Source organism: Glycine max, chromosome 6, assembly GCF_000004515.6.
Source record: "Glycine max cultivar Williams 82 chromosome 6, Glycine_max_v4.0, whole genome shotgun sequence".
In the NCBI taxonomy this organism is placed as follows: Eukaryota; Viridiplantae; Streptophyta; class Magnoliopsida; order Fabales; family Fabaceae; genus Glycine; species Glycine max.
Window position 1 is genome coordinate 46,610,965 of NC_038242.2, and position 19,135 is coordinate 46,630,099.

At 38.5% G+C, this 19,135-nt stretch overlaps 3 protein-coding genes and 2 pseudogenes across 3 annotated transcripts; 2 read left to right on the plus strand and 3 right to left on the minus strand.

The window, feature by feature from the left end:
* The window catches only part of LOC100782438 (senescence-specific cysteine protease SAG39-like), a 67,561-nt pseudogene that overhangs the window by 47,777 nt on the left and 649 nt on the right, over nucleotides 1-19,135 (minus strand).
* Nucleotides 6,582-6,998, minus strand: LOC113001957 (auxin-induced protein X15). The gene has a single exon (XM_026129000.2). The coding sequence runs from the start codon at nucleotides 6,943-6,945 to the stop codon at nucleotides 6,691-6,693; it is 255 nt and encodes an 84-aa protein (XP_025984785.1). The 5' UTR covers nucleotides 6,946-6,998; the 3' UTR covers nucleotides 6,582-6,690.
* LOC100817559 (auxin-induced protein 10A5) lies at nucleotides 12,239-13,666 on the plus strand. The gene is made up of 3 exons (XM_003526178.2): nucleotides 12,239-12,301; nucleotides 12,563-12,883; nucleotides 13,649-13,666. The coding sequence occupies exons 1-3, from the start codon at nucleotides 12,239-12,241 to the stop codon at nucleotides 13,664-13,666; spliced, it is 402 nt and encodes a 133-aa protein (XP_003526226.2).
* LOC106798970 (auxin-induced protein 15A) lies at nucleotides 15,098-15,634 on the plus strand. Its single transcript, XM_014776783.3, has one exon. The coding sequence runs from the start codon at nucleotides 15,203-15,205 to the stop codon at nucleotides 15,449-15,451; it is 249 nt and encodes an 82-aa protein (XP_014632269.1). The 5' UTR covers nucleotides 15,098-15,202; the 3' UTR covers nucleotides 15,452-15,634.
* On the minus strand, nucleotides 16,664-17,305 carry LOC113001956 (auxin-induced protein X10A-like; annotated as a pseudogene).

Below are 19,135 nucleotides of genomic sequence, written 5' to 3' on the forward strand. Positions count from 1 at the left end.
TGATGATTTTGAACCTTGTGTTCGTGGGAGCAAATGATTAGGTGGATGCCTTCAAAGAACCTCAGCCAAAGGACGTTGAGACACAATGCTCTGATAGGATGTGACATTGGGGATGAGTTTTTATTTTAATTGCATGATGTTATTTTATTTTATTTTACCTTACTGATTTAACAAAACTCTTTTTGTAAACTTTGATGGTTTTGTTTTGAGTCGAATATGTTTTTAATAAGTCTTATTTGGTAATAGTGAAGTGAATGTGAACCTTTTACCATTTTGAAATGCTTTTATTTAAATGTGTTTTAAGAACTTTTAATTAATTATAATATATTATTCCTTATATTATTAGTACATATATTTATGGAGTAGAGGGTGTTACATATTTCACACGTTCTAAATCCACCTTAGATAATCTTGAAGATGCCATCGAAAAACTTGCCTCCTCGCAACTAAATCTTTTGGCCAACCAAACCAGCATGTCCACTAAGCTTAATAACCTCATATAGAAAATGTCCTTCCAAAAACCAATCAACCCTCACATTCTTCCTCATCGACCTCGGTTTGATGGCTCAGACCCACTAGGGTGGATCTTCAAGATCACCTAGTTCTTTGACTACCACGCGACCTCTGATAATGAACGCTTGATGATTGCCATGTTTTACATGGATGGTCCAGCACTTGCTTAGTTTCAGTGGATGTCTCGCAATGGACAAATCGCATCCTGGTCCAGCTTCTTAAAGGCATTGGAAGCTCGATTTGCTTCTTCTCATTAGTATGATCCCGCTAGTTTCAGTGGATGTCTTTCAATGGAAAAATCACGTCCTTTGTTGAATTGATTACCAGGGTGAGTTCTCCACTGTCCTTGCTGCTAGTTGTAATTCTGGCCATGAAATCCTAAGTATCCACCTACATTAAAATTTTGTCTTGGCTGGTTTCCCATGTAATTAACTTCGTGTGTTGTATCTTCAGTAGGAATACAATAGCTAGATTCGTGAGCTCCACCACAAATAGTACAACCTACAACCTGCAAAACAGAATAAGGTAAAGGTTGACTTGCATTTAATTAAGTTGGCAACTAACTTAATGTCTCTGTTAAGGTCTCAAGCTGCTTGGACAACAACTTGTTCTGTGCCAACAAAGTGTCCTGTGATGAAAGCTCTAACAAACTTCTCTTGGTGGGAATGTGTGTCTTGTCACGCAAGATAGCGTGATCACTAGCAGGCCTATTTTCAATCAATTTCATTGCCTCTTCTGGGGTCTTCAATTTAATTTTCCCCCCAGTAGAAGCGTCAAGTAATTGCTTTGATTGTGGCCTCAACCCATCAATGAAGATATTAATCTGGATAGGCTTGGAGAATCTGTGGATTGGAGTTTTCCGTAGCAAGCTACGGAATCCTTCCAACGCTTCACTCAATGACTCATCAGGAAACTGGTGGAATGAAGAAATATCAGCCTTTCCCTCTGCAGTTTTTGACTCAGGAAAATACTTTTTCAGAAATTTTTCAACAACCTCATCCCAAGTCTTCAAACTGTTGCCCTTGAATGAGTGTAGCCATTTCTTGGCTTCACTGGATAGTGAAAATGAAAACAAGCTTAGCGCGTCTTCTGGCACACCGACAATTTTGACAGTATTGTATATCTCAATATATGTTGTCAAATATGCATATGGGTCCTCGTTGGGTAGACCATGAAATAAATTCCATTGTATCAACTGAATTAAAGAATGTGGGTATGTGATGTTGTGTGCCTACACCTCTGGCTGCACAATACCTGTAAAGAATTGCGGCACAGTAAAGCTTGAGTAGTCCTCAAGAGTGACTCTGCGAGGTTGATCTTCAGCCATCCTATAAGCTTCAGATGCACTTGTGAGAGATTCCCTTGGTTGTGGGAAAATAGAAGATGATTATGATGAACAAGGCTCCTCTAGAATAGGTACTGCACTTTCCTGTAAGATTTTTCTTTGCCTTTCTACGTTGTTTCTTCTGCAAGTAGCTTCAATCTCTAAGTCAAAATCAACTAAATCACCTGCAGAAGATCTACGGTGCATACAAAACACTAGCAAGAATAGTGGTTAACCAATTCAAGAGAAAAAACAAATTCTGCACTAACTAAATATTCACAAAAACAAATAATTAAAGAGTAAAGAATTAATGCCTACAATTGAGCTAGACTTCCCAAATGGAAAGAAGTTCCCTGGCAATGGCACCAAAAACTTGTTCCACCCCTATACTACTTGTTATTATGGATGCGAAATCTTATTGGCAAGTGTACCGAGTCGTGCAAGTAGTAACAAAACGGTAAGAACCCGAGTATCGAACTCAGGGAACTTGTTTCATTTAGTGAAGCATCATTTAATAAGTAGACATTTGTATAAAAAGACAATGAACATGAATAAAACTATGGTGTTTGCTATTCTAATTACTAATTGCATAAAATATGAGGAAGTGGGTGTTAAAACAGATAATTAAAAACGTTGGGTCCTCCTACTGAGTTACTTGATGCAATTAAGGGTTTTTCTCTATTCGAAGCGAGCCAGGCGCGCTAAGCGCCAAAAGAGACAAATGACTCGCTGGGCGAGCTGATGACACGCTGAGCACATGCTTGTGTGACAGATTTCCTTCAAGATTCCTCTTACTCACTAAGCGGGCTGATGTCTCGCTTAGCGGATAATACTCGCTAAGCGCATGGTCTAGGCTTAGCGAGACAAAAGCTACTGCTTCTTTCAAATTTTCTCCTTTTTACCTGAAATTGAAGTGAAATTTGCATTAATTCCATGCGGAGAGCCTCTACTGAGCAAAGATAAAACTAAACAAGAAAATATTTACAATCCTACAAAAAGTTATTCGTATATGACGATTAACAGTAATCCACACAAAACTGCCATGACCTGTCGTGTTTCTTAACCAGTAGCACTGGAGAAGAGAATGGACTGGTGCTCGGTTGAATGAGGCCTTTCTAAAGCATAGATTCAACTTGTAGTTCAATTTCACACTTCTGATAGTGTGGATAACAATATGGGCGCACATTGACCGGGGTTGACTGGGGAAGAAAGTGAATGTGATGGTTAGTGTCACACTTCGACGGTAAAGCTTGAGGTTGCTGGAGTAGGGTATGGAACCTAGTGAGGAGTGTTTGGATTGCGGGATGAGGTTTCTAAATGCTGGGGGAAGCCATGTCATCAGGCACCGCTGTGATGTGGCAATAGAGGCCAGTTCCCTGTGTTCGAGACAATCGGTGAAACTGGGACGAGGTCAACATGCCCAGGGTTGATTCATTGCCCTGATGAGTTCGACCAAGTGGTCATCATGGAAGAACTTCATACATAGTGTATTATAATCCGTGAGTATCGGGCCCAAGGATTTGAGCCACTAAACGCCCAATGCCACGTTGGCACCGGAGATGGGTAACACATAGAGATCAACCGTGAACTAGGTTGATTGAATGTCAATAGGTATCGCCTCACATATGCATGTACAATAGAGATGTTGGCCATTTTCCACCATGACTCGTAAGGGATTGGTCTCGCAACAGGGTAAACGCAATAGGGTCACCAATAGTTGTTGGATGAAATTGTGCATGCTGCCACCGTCCACCAGCACCAGCACCTGGTGATCTGCAATCAGTCCCAACAAGTGCAACATTTCTGGGGCAAGATGACCCGCCAAGGAGTTGAAACTAATTTGGGCCTGGCATGGGTCAATGTTGTCGGGAGGGTCAAGAGGTGGGTCATATGGCACTATATTAGGCAGAGTTATGTCTTCATCATTTGCGATCAATAGAAAACCCTAGAGGCACAACAATGACCTCTATGGTATTTCTCGTCGCAGTTAAAGTAGAGGCCGCACTTACACTGGGAAGCTAGTTCGTCTGGGGAGAGGCACTTCAATGACGGTGGTGTAGGACGGCCTGGAGAAGGAAGTAGCGGTGGAAGGGAAACAGAATGCGGGGGTGGCAAGGGTTGGTGTGGTGGAGCACGAGGGTGAGACGACTGACGGACGTCCAAGAGTTTCTCCTCTTGGAGGCGAGCCAGACTGGCCGCTTGCACCAAGGTCAGGGGTTGGTGTGCTTTCACTTCATGCTGAATTTTCGGAGTAAGGCTCGATACACAACAACTCAGGAGAAAGGGCGGCAGAAGGCCAATGATTTGATTGGCGAGGTCTTCGAACTCCGACAGGTACCGTGCTACTGTTCCTCACTGTGTTAATTTGAATAGAGCTCCGATAGGGTCCTCGTATTGTGATGGTACGAACCTGGTTTATAGGGCTTGAAGAAAAATGGGCCAGGAGGTGAATTGGCCATTACCGGTCATCCATTGGAACCATGCCAGTGCTCGTCCCTCCATATAAAATGAGGCAATTGTAAGTCGGTCCTGTTCTGGTGTCCCGTGGCACTCGAAAAATTGGTTGATCTTGAAGATCTAACCAAGCGGTTTGGTGGCATCAAAGCGGGGCACATCTAATTTCATGCGGTGGTTATTTGTAGGTACTGACGGTAGTGGCGGAACATACATGGTTGAGGAAGGGGATGATGAGAGGATTGGCGTCATGAGGTGGAGCAGTTCATCAATATTGAGGGTCAAGGACTGCATGGATTCCCCAAGGGACATCTAATGATTGGTGAGCCTGAGTAAAGCATCATCGAGTTTGTCGGAAGACCCCATCGGTGAAGGTGGGGAGGAAGCTCAATGAGAGCACCAAAATTGATAAGGAAGCAAGAAAAGGGAAAGCTGGCTTCGAGGGCCAGAACCTCCAGACAAGGTAGGAAGGAAAAGGAAGCTTATATTCATATCCATTGTTCATTACAATTGCCTTATTTATACTAATTTCTGACTAACAAAATTTGTCATTTTGTGCAAAGGAATATTGGCTAACAGATTATGGTTAGGCTTGTCTCCCTAAGGCGGAGCAGCACCTAATTTAGCAATCTTCCATTCCAGGTCAGCCTCCTCTCTTTCTCTTTTTCTTATACGTAATCACTGAGGTAAGAGGGCTTTGTGATGACCCTTTTTGATCTTCCTTCTATCTGCACCCCTGACTTGTATTCCTGCACCTCTGGTTCTTGTTCTTCGTTTACTGCCCCCTTTTCCTCAGCCTTTGTATCAAGATATATCAATTATATATCAAATAATAGGGCCACATAAGGCATGTATATATATGGTAAATTTTAATCTGTGAGCTGTATAAATTGAATTACCATCTCAACTTAGCTCATTGTTTCTCTTTGACTTATCGTGGCCTATGGTTCCAAATAATTTATACGAGCTGGCCTTTTGATATAACACCTATGACGATTTTCATTTTCATTAAAGCATGATAGAATTTTGAATGAATTTAAAGTGTTGATATATTGGTTAAGGAATCAATAGATTTAGTAGTTGCAATGGTCAATCAATATAATCTATCGATTATTATTTTAAGAATATGGGAGCTACAAATCTTGGTCATATAATCACATGGTATCGATGATTATGATTAGAAGTTATTTAGTGATGACATGACTACTTGGAAGAGGCATGTGCATACATGTTCTCGTTTAGGGTAAATGATATCCAAGAAATTGAAAAGAAAAAAAAAATTGTATTAAGAGGAGAAATGGAAGAACAAAACCACAATCCCAAAAGGATTGATGAGTTGAAGAGGATTCACCACAAAAATTCCCATTCTTTGATAAGAACCTAGGGTTCCAAGTATGGAGCAAATAAGTAGTAACAAATTATCTCTGAATTATCAGATGTATTCTCAATTCAAAATGATCATTTTTTTTTACAATTCATTTAACAGTCTTGTTTACACTTTTGAGATACTTTGGATGTGTTTGGTTTAGAGGACGAAAATAAAAGATAATTTTAAAATTAAAGTAGTGTGTAAAAGACATGAATTCCGTGTGAAAAATACACAAATTTTCTCTTATTTCTTCATTCCCACCCTAATCCAAACATCACCTGTTTGTCTTGCACTTTAAAGTGTCATATCAAATTTAAAGCGTCATGATCAAAGCATGAACACACACGATGTTTTAAGGGCTTATGTGACTATTTACTAACTTTCAATGTGATTACTACTTGAAACAAGAAATGATCTCACCAAACATATGGGAGGATGTTATCTATTGATAGATGGACAGAATCAATTCACACTGTGTATCAATTTCTTGCATTTAATATATTTTTCTAAAATTGGTAAAAAAAATACTAAATAATTCAATGGTTATACTCACTCTGAATTAATTTCACACGAATTAATAAAAATTTTGTTATCATTATTTAATTTTATTAAAAAAGAATAATTGAAAATCAAATCACTATTAAATGAAGTTGTTTTAAGAATTGTATTATTAAATAGACTAAAGTAATTGCATTTATTTATATTTAAGTGTGTCATACATGCCAATTTTCTTTTTATATTCATGTTGAGAAAAGTATTTGTTAAAATTGTGTGTCAGTACGTGATATAGATATCAGTGTAAAATTTGACTTCTAGTGTCAATTTATCATGTTTGACAGAGACAAACATGTAGGCAAAACAACTCACTCACACTCACACACCCAGAGACATGCTCCATGAAATATGAATCTGTCATTCTAATGGTCCTTCCCCCCTCCTGCCCAAGAAACGGAGATTTTTACCAGGTGAGAAGACGCCTGTTGTACAAAATGTCTTCACTAATCTATGTTAGTCTCCTACTGTGTGAGATTTATTGCCAATTCAAGCAACAAGTTATACGTTGGAAGACATCTTCACTGCAAGGAATTGTGAGGCCACCCATGGGATGATCATATCCAAAGTCTTCCTCAGCTTGAGTCAACAAGTCCTGGAATGAAGGTTGGTTCATGTATGATACAGGAATCACAAACCGCTTCATTTTCTCCCCGACATAGACTGCAAGATAGCCTTTTGGTGCATCCACCGCTTTTGATGCCTTTCTGATACCAGGTAAACGAAAACCCATCGCTGTATTGATTTGAGAAGAGAATTGCTTAAGAAAAGTGTTGAGAATTTTGAATGCTATGGGATGTGAATGATTTGTGTTGGTGCTAAATGCTTTCTGCCATGAATATATACATATAGGAAAGCATATGTAAGAAATCATCGGCTGTATGAATTATTGGTGAAGGAGAGCTATGAGATAAGATAAATGGGACCAACTTAGAGACACGGGCATATGGTGTTGTCTTGAGGACTTTCTCAAGAATTAAGATAATACTATCCCAGCTTATTGAGTGAAGGCTAACAGATTTCCCAACTTTTTAGAAAACTCATGTGAGGAAAAAAAAATCAAAGTGGATCATGTTGACAATTACTAATTATGGGGGGCAGAGACAATAAACTTAATGTGTGGAAATTAATTGTAGGCTGCTGTCGGTGAGAATATTTCGTACATAAAAAATGTGGTTCATAGTACTTTATGATCATGTATTCACTATTGGTTTTCTTCTTACCTCCAAAAACTTATTCAGAGCTGTCAATCTGGTCGGCTTAAGGTTTATTGGTTGCTATCGGTCACATGGTAGATATATTTATAAAAATAATTGTCAGCTTACAATCATTGTTAGATATTAATTAGAAAATAATAATAACAAGTTTTATGAGCCTTAAATTGTGGAAGATGAAAGTTGTAAGGTTGTGAGTTACAAAGTCTTGAATAAGCAATTATGTGAGCATTGAGTATTCTTGGATAAGCAAATTATGTGAGTGGTCACTTTATTTTAGTATAAATAGGGGATCATACTCTTGTATTTGGTGTGACAAATGAAATAAAATCTTCTTCTTCTTCCAATAAAGTGGCATCAGAGCTTGAGTTCTAGAGTGTTGAGAGAGAAACACTTTGTGAGTTGAGAGAGAAACACTTTGTGAGTTGAGAGATGGCAAGCAATGGCTTGAGTATGTTTCAATTCCCTTGTCTTACGAAAGAGAATTATGATAATTGGTGTCGTCGCATGAAAGCCTTGTTAGGTTCTCAAGATGCATGGGAGATTGTAGAGAAAGGTTATACCCAACCTCAAAATGAGGCTATTTTGTCACCAAATGAGAAGGAGACTTTGTTGAAGTCGAAAAAGAAGGATCAACAAGCACTTACTTTCATTCATCAAGGTTTGGATGAAGCTATGTTCGAGTTGGTGTCAAATGCAACCACATCCAAAGAAGCATGGGAGATTTTGAAAACCTCCCTTGAAGGTGTTGATAAGGTAAAATGGGTGCGCCTACAAACTCTACGTAGAGAGTTTGAATCATTGCATATGAAGGAATCCGAATCTATCTCAGATTTTGGCAACAAGGTGTTGGCTATTGTGAACCAAATGAAGCGTTATGGAGAAAATATGGAAGATGTTCGTGTGGTGGAAAAGATCCTTCGCTCCTTAATCGCTAAATTTGATTATGTGGTTTGTGCTATTGAAGAGTCTAAGGATTTAGACTCAATGACCGTAGACCAATTGATGGGTTCTCTTCAAGCCTATGAAGAAAGGTTCAATAGAAGACATGATGAGCCATTAGAGCAAGTCCTCAAAGCCAAAGCTTCTTTGAAAGAAAATGGAGGAGAAAGTAGTCAAAAAGCACGTGGACATGGAAGAGGACGTGGTCGTGGACGTGGTCATGGCCAAGGAAGAGGAGGAAGAGGAGATCGTGATAATTTTGACAATAATGAATGGAGGAGCCATCAATCCACTAGAAGTCGTGGAAGAGGAAGAGGTAGAAACAATTATGAAAAATCATATGAAAGGAGGTATGATAAATCTAATGTTGAATGTTTTAATTGTCATAAATATGGCCATTACTCTTGGGAGTGTAGAACAAATGTTGAAGAGAAGGTCAATCATGTTGATGATAAAGAAGATAAAGAAGTTGAAGAGTCAACACTACTACTATCACTTAATAATGGTGAGAAGGAAGACAAATGCTTATGGTATCTTGACAATGGAGCAAGCAATCACATGTGTGGATGCAAAGAGAAATTTGTGGAACTTGATGAGAAGGTGAAAGGAAATGTTTCTTTTGGAGATTCTTCCAAGGTGCAAATCCAAGGAAAAGGTACCATTTTAATTTCTTTAAAAGATGGTGCTCACAAATTAATCACGGATGTTTACTATGTTCCTAAACTAAAAAGCAATATTTTGAGTTTGAGACAACTTGTTGAAAAGGGGTATGAAATTCATATGAAAGATTGTTGTTTATGGCTTCGAGATAAAAATTCTAATTTGATTGCCAAGGTGTTTATGTCAAGAAATAGAATATTCACTTTGAACATTAAAACCAATGAAGCAAAATGTTTGAAGGCTAGCATAAAAGATGAATCATGGTGTTGGCATATGAGATTTGGGCACTTGAATTTTGGAGCACTAAAATCCTTAGGAGAGGAGAAGATGGTGAAAGGGATGCCTCAAATCAACCATCCTAATAAATTGTGTGAAGCATGTCTCCTTGGAAAGCATGCAAGAAGGAGTTTTCCAAAAGAAGCTAATTTAAGAGCAAAGGAGCCTCTCCAACTTGTTTACACCGGTGTGTGTGGCCCAATCAATCCTCCTTCATGTGGTAACAATAAATATTTCTTGCTTTTTATTGATGATTATAGTAGAAAGACTTGGGTTTATTTTCTAAAGCAAAAATCTGAGGCATTTGTAGCTTTTAAAAATTTTAAAGCTCTTGTGGAAAAGGAGAGTGGTTATGTAATCAAAGCTCTAAGATCCGATAGAGGTGGCGAATTCACATCAAAAGAATTTAATGAATTTTGTGAAAAATATGGGATTCGTCGCCCTCTAACGGTTCCTAGATCTCCACAACAAAATGGGGTAGCGGAGAGGAAAAATAGAACTATTCTTAATATGACTAGATGTATGTTGAAGGCTAAAAATATGCCAAAGGAATTTTGGGCCGAAGCTGTTGCATGTGCCGTTTATTTGTCCAATCGCTCCCCAACAAAGAATGTCAAAGATCAAACACCACAAGAAGCATGGAGTGGAGTGAAGCCAAGAGTTGATCACTTGAGAGTATTTGGGAGCATTGCATATGCTCATGTACCCGACCAAGGAAGATTCAAGCTTGATGATCGGAGTGAGAAACATGTGTTCATTGGCTATGATGCAAGCTCAAAAGGCTACAAATTGTACAATCCAAACAATGGAAAGACAATTGTGAGCCGAGATGTTGAGTTCTACGAAGAAGGCACATGGAATTGGGAGGAGAAAGAAGACACTTATGATTTTTTCCTGTACTTTGAAGAAATAGATGAAGAAGCCTTGACTCCAGATGATTCAACTCCAGCACTTTCACCAACTCCTTCAACCAATGAAGCCTCATCATCTTCCGAAGAGAGTTCAAGTGAAAGGCCAAGAAGAATGAGAAATATTCAAGAATTATATGATGAAACTGAAGTTATAAATGATTTGTTTTGTCTTTTTGTTGACAGTGAACCCTTAAACTTTGATGAAGCAATGAAAGACAAAAGGTGGAGACAAGCCATGGAAGAAGAAATCAAAGCCATTGAGAAGAACAACACTTGGGAGTTATCAAGCCTTCCCAAAGGTCATGAAGCAATTGGAGTCAAATGGGTGTTCAAAATCAAGAAGAATGCAAAAGGAGAGGTTGAGAGACACAAAGCAAGACTTGTAGCTAAAGGTTATAAGCAACAATATGGAGTTGATTATGATGAAGTGTTTGCACCGGTTGCCCGCATGGAAACCATTCGTCTTCTTATTTCCTTGGCAGCTCAAATGAAGTGGAGAATTTTTCAGCTTGATGTAAAATCGGCATTTCTATATGGCTATCTTGAAGAAGATGTCTATGTTGAACAACCAATGAGTTTTGTCATCGAAGGTCAAGAAGGAAAAGTCTTGAAATTGAACAAGGCGTTGTATGGTCTAAAGCAAGCACCGAGGGCATGGAATACTCGCATTGACAAGTACTTCCAAGACAATGGGTTTGTTCGTTGTCAAAATGAGTATGCTCTTTATGTTAAAAATTTTAATAATGGTGATGTCTTATTTATTTGTCTTTATGTGGATGACCTTATCTTTACCGGCAATAACCCAAATTTGTTTGAAGACTTCAAGGAGTCCATGTCTCGTGAATTTGATATGACAGATATGGGACTCATGTCATATTACTTGGGAATGGAAGTGAAGCAAACGGTGAATGGTATCTTTGTCTCACAAGAAAGCTACACAAAAGAAGTGTTGAAGAAATTTAATATGTTTGATTGCAATCCCGTGAACACACCTATGGAAGGTGGCTTGAAGTTATCAAAGTTTGATGAAGGAGAAAAGGTAGACTCCACGGTCTTCAAGAGTCTTGTGGGGAGTTTAAGGTATCTAACCAATACAAGGCCCAATATTCTGTATGCGGTGGGAGTTGTGTGTCGCTTTATGGAGGCTCCTACCTCTCCTCATCTAAAAGCCGCAAAAAGAATTCTTCGTTACTTGAAAGGTACAATTGATTTTGGATTGTTTTATTCTCCCTCCAATAACTATAAGCTTGTGGGATTTTGTGATAGTGATTTTGCCGGAGATGTTGATGATAGAAAAAGTACTACCAGATTTGTATTTTTTATGGGTGATTATGTTTTTACATGGAGTTCTAAGAAGCAAGGCATTGTGACACTTTCTACTTGTGAAGCCGAGTATGTAGCTGCAACTTCTTGCACATGTCATGCCATTTGGCTAAGAAGATTGTTGGAGGAACTTCAGTTGTTGCAAAAGGAAAGCACAAAGATCTATGTTGATAATAGATCTGCACAAGAACTTGCCAAGAATCCGGTGTTTCATGAATGAAGTAAGCATATAGATACAAGGTATCATTTCATTAGAGAGTGCATTACCAAGAAAGAAGTAGAATTGACTCATGTGAAAACTCAAGATCAAGTTGCGGATATTTTCACCAAGCCTCTCAAATTTGAAGATTTTCGAAGATTGCGAGCAAGACTTGGTGTGCAGAAGAATTTTCCAATTAAGGGAGGATGTTAGATATTAATTAGAAAATAATAATAACAAGTTTTATGAGCCTTAAATTGTGGAAGATGAAAGTTGTAAGGTTGTGAGTTACAAAGTCTTGAATAAGCAATTATGTGAGCATTGAGTATTCTTGAATAAGTAAATTATGTGAGTGGTCACTCTATTTTAGTATAAATAGGGGATCATACTCTTGTATTTGGTGTGGCAAATGAAATAAAATCTTCTTCTTCTTCCAACAATCATTTGAAGAAGCATGTGAGATGTCTTCAGCATATCCACCAATGGATTAGCCATACCACGATGCCTGAACAAACATTAGGTTGTCAGGTGGGTAATTTGGTGGCCACTAACTCAGAAGGTGAGGTACGTATGCACTCCTATTGAACTTCCTATTCCTTGAAAGAGACCTCTGAGACAATACCATGTGATCCTTTCTCCCTCAATAGACCCCATCATGGCCCACTGTGCAATTGGATTGCAGAGGTCCTAGACATTATATACACACAATTTCTTGGGTTTCCAAGCAACACAAGTCATCCCATTCCTGAAGTGTCAGAACTCAAATATTTCTTCCGCATACGAGTTCTTTGATATCAGTATGATACTTGTTGTGTGGAGCAACAGAAAATAATGGGTTTTCGCATAGTAGGTATTGTTAGGTGGACTTCGTTTTCTACAACCCAAGCAGCCTCCAAGAGGGTTGACGTACCAAAAGGCTATGCTGCAGTCTATGTTGGAGATAAGATGAGACGGTTCACAATTCCAGTATCATACTTGAACGAACCTTCATTTCAAGAATTACTTAGTCAAGCAGAAGAAGAATTCGGATACCATCATCCAATGGGTGGTCTAACAATACCATACAAGGAAGAGGAGTTCCTAAACGTTACCGCTCACTTGAATGAGCTGAAATTCATGCTAACGGAGACAGATAGATTAGATGAGGCAAATTTGTACAGATGGCATTTTCTTTTTTGTACAGAATTTAAAACCTGTTGGCTGAATACAAAAGACATTCTTTAAGCACTTTTTTCTTTTTCCAAATCTCAATTATATATTGAACCGTAACATTATCATATTTAATTTGATATATGTCAGCATCAGGCTATCAGCTAATTAATATTGGGAATTAAGCACAGTAATCATGTTGGAGATATTGACCAACCTGGATAAGGGTTGTTAATTAATGCTTCCCTTCCTTATTTTTCAATATATGTCCGTGATCTGAACAAGGAACGCACAACACATTATTTTTCCTGAAACAGTTTTTGCCGCTAGCTTGTTGCTTTATTTTCTATTTAATATGTGGCTCATTCAGTTCCTGCTTTAAGCAACACAAAGTAATTGTGTATCTTGAGTTAATTTCGTACTCCCTTCCGTTCTATCATCACTCCAAAAGCATTATCATTTTCCAAGGGTCATTGATTCTTCTATTTTCCTAAACAAGATTGATTACATTGATTATTAGTTGTTATTTGGGCAGGAAAGCATGGATTGTCAGTACTGTGATATTGCCCCAAAATAGGAACTCTAATCCATTCAATTTTAATGAATAGTAAACAGTAGTCTATTATCCATGGCCAATAATTTTTCCCTATCGAACTTATTTCTGTTTATTAAATGTAAATTGAGAATTTGGATCGCTGATTTCAAAGTCAAGGTGCATAAAGTATTTTGGGATGGTATAATTATGATATAAATGTTTGTCAGTCATACAGGGTGAAGTGAACATTGTAAAATAAATAACAGAAAACACAGAGGAGTTGCTTTGAGTAGTTGAATTCATTGTCATTACGCAAAAAAATATGAAATACTGACTTTTGTCATTCTATAATCTTTCTTTTCCCTCTTTGTCAAAAAAGGGAGATCTTTACAAGTTGAGAAGACGCCTATTGTACAAAATGTCTTTGCTAATCTATGTCAGTCTCCTAAAGTGACATTTATTAATTCAAGAAAGAAGTTATATGTTGGAAGACATCTTCACTGCAAGGAATTGTGAGGCCACCGTTGGGATGATGATATCCAAACTCTTCCTCAGCCTGACTTAGCAAGTCCTGGAATGACGGTTTGTTCAAGTATGATATGGGGATCACAAACCGCCTCATTTTCTCTCCGACATAGACTGCAAGGTAGCCCTTTTCCACATCCACTGCTTTCGAAGATGCTTGGTTTGCAGAAAATGATGCCTCTCTGATACCAGGTAAACGAAAACCCATTGTTGTATGTGTTGAAATTAGGGAGAGAGTGTCCAAAAAGACTTGTAAATTGGAGATGAAAGTTCTTGAACTGCGAATGCTTTAGGATGTCAACGATTTTTGTTGTGCTAAAACCTTGCTACAATGAATATATATAGATGAAAGAATTTGTAAGAAACAGTTGGCTACTTGAATTATTGTGGGGGAAGGCAATGAGATAAGTGATGGGACCGAGAGGAGACAGGGGCATATGGTGTTGCCTTGGAGGACTTTCACAAGAATTAACGTTACATGTTATAGTAAAACAGATGTATAATGTCAAACCTCAGAAATATAATGGTCTATGATCTCTCGCTATCTATCTGTGTTGCCTTATAATTCACCAGTCAGAAAATACCTTCCAGTTGTACTCCAGCATAACATGAAGAAAACATGTCCAAAGCATGCCTACAAAAGTACGGAATACCGATTAATGCACTAAGAAATGTGAGGATTCACTTAGGCACGTCTCATTTGGTTACACACGTCAATACAACTTTTGGAAAAAAACAAGGCCATATGGAGCTGTCCTATCGGAGTTGATAGCTCTGAAACAGTGTAGATAAGATGACAACTAACACTGAGTGCATCATCATATCACCAGGCAGGCATCCTGAACAACATTATTTTTCTGTACGTCAAATTCTATGTAGCAGTAACTGCATGAAATTTGCACAAATGAAATTTCTGGCCCCCACCACGCTGAATAAGCCTCTGTCAACAAGATCAAATGAAGGTGGGACTCTTGTTATCTACAATCACTTGTTACGTTGATTCTTAAGAAATTTCTCTAAGACAACACCCCATATGCCATGTCTCTCATTTGGTCCCATGACTCCTATCTGATGTCCCTGCATCACCAATAATTTAAGTACCCAACTAATGGTTTCATGCATATCCTTTTGTCTATATAAGTATTCACGGCTGCAAGCATTGAGGACCAACACAAATCATTCACATCGTAAAGTGTTCGAAATTCAAAATTCTCAACACTTCTCTTAAACCATTCTCTTCTCCAATCTATACAACAATGGGTTTTCGTTTACCTGGCATCGGAAAGGCATCAAAAGCAGTGGACGCACCAAAAGGCTATCTTGCAGTCTATGTCGGAGAGAAAATGAAGCGGTTTGTGATTCCCGTATCATACCTGAACCAACCTTCATTCCAGGACTTGTTGAGTCAAGCCGAGGAAGAGTTTGGATATGATCATCCCATGGGTGGCCTCACAATTCCTTGCAGTGAAGATGCCTTCCAACGTATAACTTCTTGCTTGAATTGAGCAGAAATCTCACAGTATAGGAGACTGACATAGATTAGAGGAGACATTTTGTTTAATAGGCGTCTTCTCTAAGTGTACAGATCCCCCTTTCTCAAGAGAGAGGAAATACAAACATAATATGTTATTCTTTTGATTAATTACAATGAATTCAGAAACTAAAGCAGCTTCGATGTCTATACTTTATGTTTATTTGTTTCAATCTTCCCTTCTCTCTGTACGAGCCAGGTGTCAATATTCTGTTAAAAGTTGATAAATTTCAAATCAGTAATGGTACGCAAATGATTTCCAGGAAGGGTATAGCGGAAGTATTTTCCCTCGGACCAAGGATAGTTAAAATAATAATTATCTTTATCAATTTAAAATTTTGAGCTGCAAGGTCCAAAGCACACGAGGTACCTTCCCTGCCGAAGCAGGTGCAAAATACAATTTGACGTAACACCGAGGTTTATTTTCTTCCTTGAATAGAAATGGCCTACTCTCGTGACAAAAACTTTCTCTTGTACGATATTCACGAATGGTATGGCCCATTTTCACTAACCCTATATAGGGAGAAGTGGAGGAACCAATGCTTTTTCCATAACTTCGGTCTACCAGATAAAATGAAACATATATGACCATACCATGCAAGAAGAATAGTTCGAAACTGTGTGGATCGGAGTTCTTATTTTATGCCACCAAAATTGGCGATCTGTTCTGTTATTGCTGTGAATTTTGGGGCAATACCATGGTATGTAGTAATAATTCCATGGCAATACCATAGTAGTAACAACTCCATAGCTGCTTGTTTAGGAAAATGAAACAGTTGATGAACCTTTGGACAACGATAATGATTTTGCAGTGATGATAGAATGAGAGGGAGTAATAATTTAACCGAAGATATTTAATTACATTGTGGTGCTTAAAGAGGGGGAACTAAAAGAACCACATATTATAGAAAAATCTGGCAACATGTGGGGAGTACTGTTTCAGGACAAAAAAGTTTTGTGGGTTTCTTGTTCAGATCATGGACACATATTGAAATACAATAGGTCAGTTTAGTAATTAACAACCTTATCAAGGTTGCCCTGTATCTCCAACAGAATTACGGCAATTAATGCCTAATATTTAGAAGCCGATAGTCTGATCATGCTGATACATATCAATAACTTAAATTTGACAATGATACTGTGTGTTATCTGTTAAACCATATCAAGATTTGGCAAAGGCAAAAAGTGATTAAACAATACGTGTCCTGTGCTGCATTAATTCTCATTCGGGAAACAGGTTTCAACTTCTGTAGAAAATAGAAATCCCTAACAATAAAAGAAAATGCCTCTTCTGTACAAATTTGCCTCATCTAATCTATCCGTGTATCCATTAGCATGATTTACAGGTCATTCAAGTGAGAGGTGACGGTTAGGAACTCATCCTCCTTGCATGGTATTGTGAGACCGCCCATTGGATGGTCATACCCGAATTCTTTCTCAGCTTGATTCAGCAAATCCTGAAAGGATGGTTGGTTCAAGTATGATACGGGGATGACAAACCGCTTCATTTTCTATCCAACATAGACTACAAGGTAGCCCTTTGGAACCTCCACAGCTTTGGAAGATGCTTGGTTTGCAGCAATTGATGTCTTCCTGATGCCAGGTAAGCGAAAACCCATTGTTGTTGTATGAGTCGAGACTTGGGAAGAGAATATTGTAAGGAAAAACTTGTGAATAAGATGCAAGCTTTTGAACTTCAAATGCTTTAGGATGTGAATCACTTCTGTTGTCCTAAATGCCTGCATTCATGAACATATATAGAAGAAATAATTGGAGAGGAATCGTTGGCTACATGAATCACTGAGGTGGGAGGACTATAAGACAAGACTGGTTGGATGGGACCAACAGGGAGGCACGGGCATATGGACGGCCTTGGAGGACTTTCTCGCTGATGCTGATTCCGTGTGAAATAAAATAGATGTCAAACATCAGAAATATTTAAAATGATATATGACCTCTCGCTATCCGCTGCCTTATAATTCATCAGCCACAAATTACCTTGCAGTTGTACTTCGATGTAACGTGAACAGAACATGTCCAGAGCATGTTTACAAAAATATGGAATACCAATTAATGCATGAATAGACGTTACGTTTCACTGAGGCACGTCTCATTTGGTTACATGTGGAGGCTTTATGCCGGAGCGAAAAACACAGATCCTAGACTATTACCACAACCTATATCTTCTGATTTTACTTAATTAGTGTTGTATAAAAAGAAAAAACTAATCGTATAGGCGTGAGTGAGAACAAAACCTTAGGAGCGTGGTGGATTTTCTTGAAGCCGTGAATGCGGATGACCTGTGATAGAAGGAAGGAGGAAAACGAATCGCGAGTGTTCAGAGAGAACGATCGGAGTTTTTTTGAGAACGAGAACTGAAAATCGTATAGAACGAATCGAATTAAGGAACCTGATTGAGTTGATTCATGGTGAGATGAAGCGTTTGGCGAGAGTGAACGAGGTGAAGGTAGTCCTCGAGGCACCGCTTTTTGTTCTTTGAAGCTCGTTTCTTCGTGGAGCTTGCTTGCGATTGTGGAATCGCTGTTGATAATTCTTCCGCCATTGTAATTCAAAACGGAAAGAGCGAGAGAGAAAGCGGAAATGCCACCTTTTATACCGTCATTAGGCGCACGTTAGTTCAGTAGTTCGTTAAGGGATCACTCAGCACTACTAGGTGCACTTGTTAATCATATTAAAATTTAAATATTAATTAAATGAATACGAGTACATAAAGTATGCACCTCCACAAAATCATTAGAAGTTAATCTGTTCACTTTATAAAACGAAAATCAAACTGGTGATGCGTGTGTATCTTAAGTCATAACCCATAAGATTCATAACCATGACTAATTTTTAGTTTCATAACAAGTGATAGGTACAGTGATTCATGTGAGGATACAATGTTATACACAAGTGATAGTGGAAAATGAGACTTAGAAGATATGTAAAACTGTATATAATTTAGGAATAGTGGTGTCCAAATTTGATAATTATGCAGTAGGGTAAGATGCCATCATAGCTATGCCAGAGTCCTTCCTCAGCTTTTACACCCCTCTGCATTCTAATGTATCCTTCTTCGCCCCACTCGGTTCCCCAGGAGTTTTTAACCAACCAATACTCAGTTCCATCAGCGCTAACACCGTATCCCACGGCAGTGACACCGTGATCTAACTCTGTTCCACACGAACCAGTGAACACACCGCTCTGGTAAAATTGAAAGTCAGAGCCACTGGCATCAATGGCTACAGAAACAGGTTGATTCGCCACAGCTTTTTGCAGTGCCTTCTCATTGTTAACAGGAACATCTTCATAGCCAGTAATAGTAGCAACGTGGTTAGCTGCAGCCTTAGCATTGCATTTTCCATCAACAGCCTTATAGGGGTAATTGGGTTCATTGTTGAGTCCATGGTTTTGGATGATGAATTTGAAAGCACCATCCATAAAACCACCTGCACAACCTTGGTCCTCACCCTTTGTGTCACAATCAACGACTTCTTGTTCCGACAAAGATATCAATTTTCCAGCACTCAGTGCATGAATTCCTTCAGTTGCTGCAACTGCAGAAAAAGCCCAACAACATCCTACAATACAAGGTAAAATTAAAAGTTATTAGATAACAATTCAATTTAATTTGATTTGTGAAACAAATTATCAAGCA

What these genes read in the sequence shown, in the direction of transcription:
- LOC100817559 (XM_003526178.2), top strand. Translation starts at nt 12,239, where the DNA reads ATGCCTGAACAAACATTAGGTTGTCAGGTGGGTAATTTGGTGGCCACT. An exon ending in CCACTAACTCAGAAGGTGAG is followed by an intron (nt 12,302 to 12,562) that starts GTACGTATGCAC and finishes GTGGAGCAACAG; the next exon opens with AAAATAATGGGTTTTCGCAT.
- LOC106798970 (XM_014776783.3), top strand. Translation starts at nt 15,203, where the DNA reads ATGGGTTTTCGTTTACCTGGCATCGGAAAGGCATCAAAAGCAGTGGAC.
- LOC113001957 (XM_026129000.2), bottom strand. Translation starts at nt 6,945, where the DNA reads ATGGGTTTTCGTTTACCTGGTATCAGAAAGGCATCAAAAGCGGTGGAT.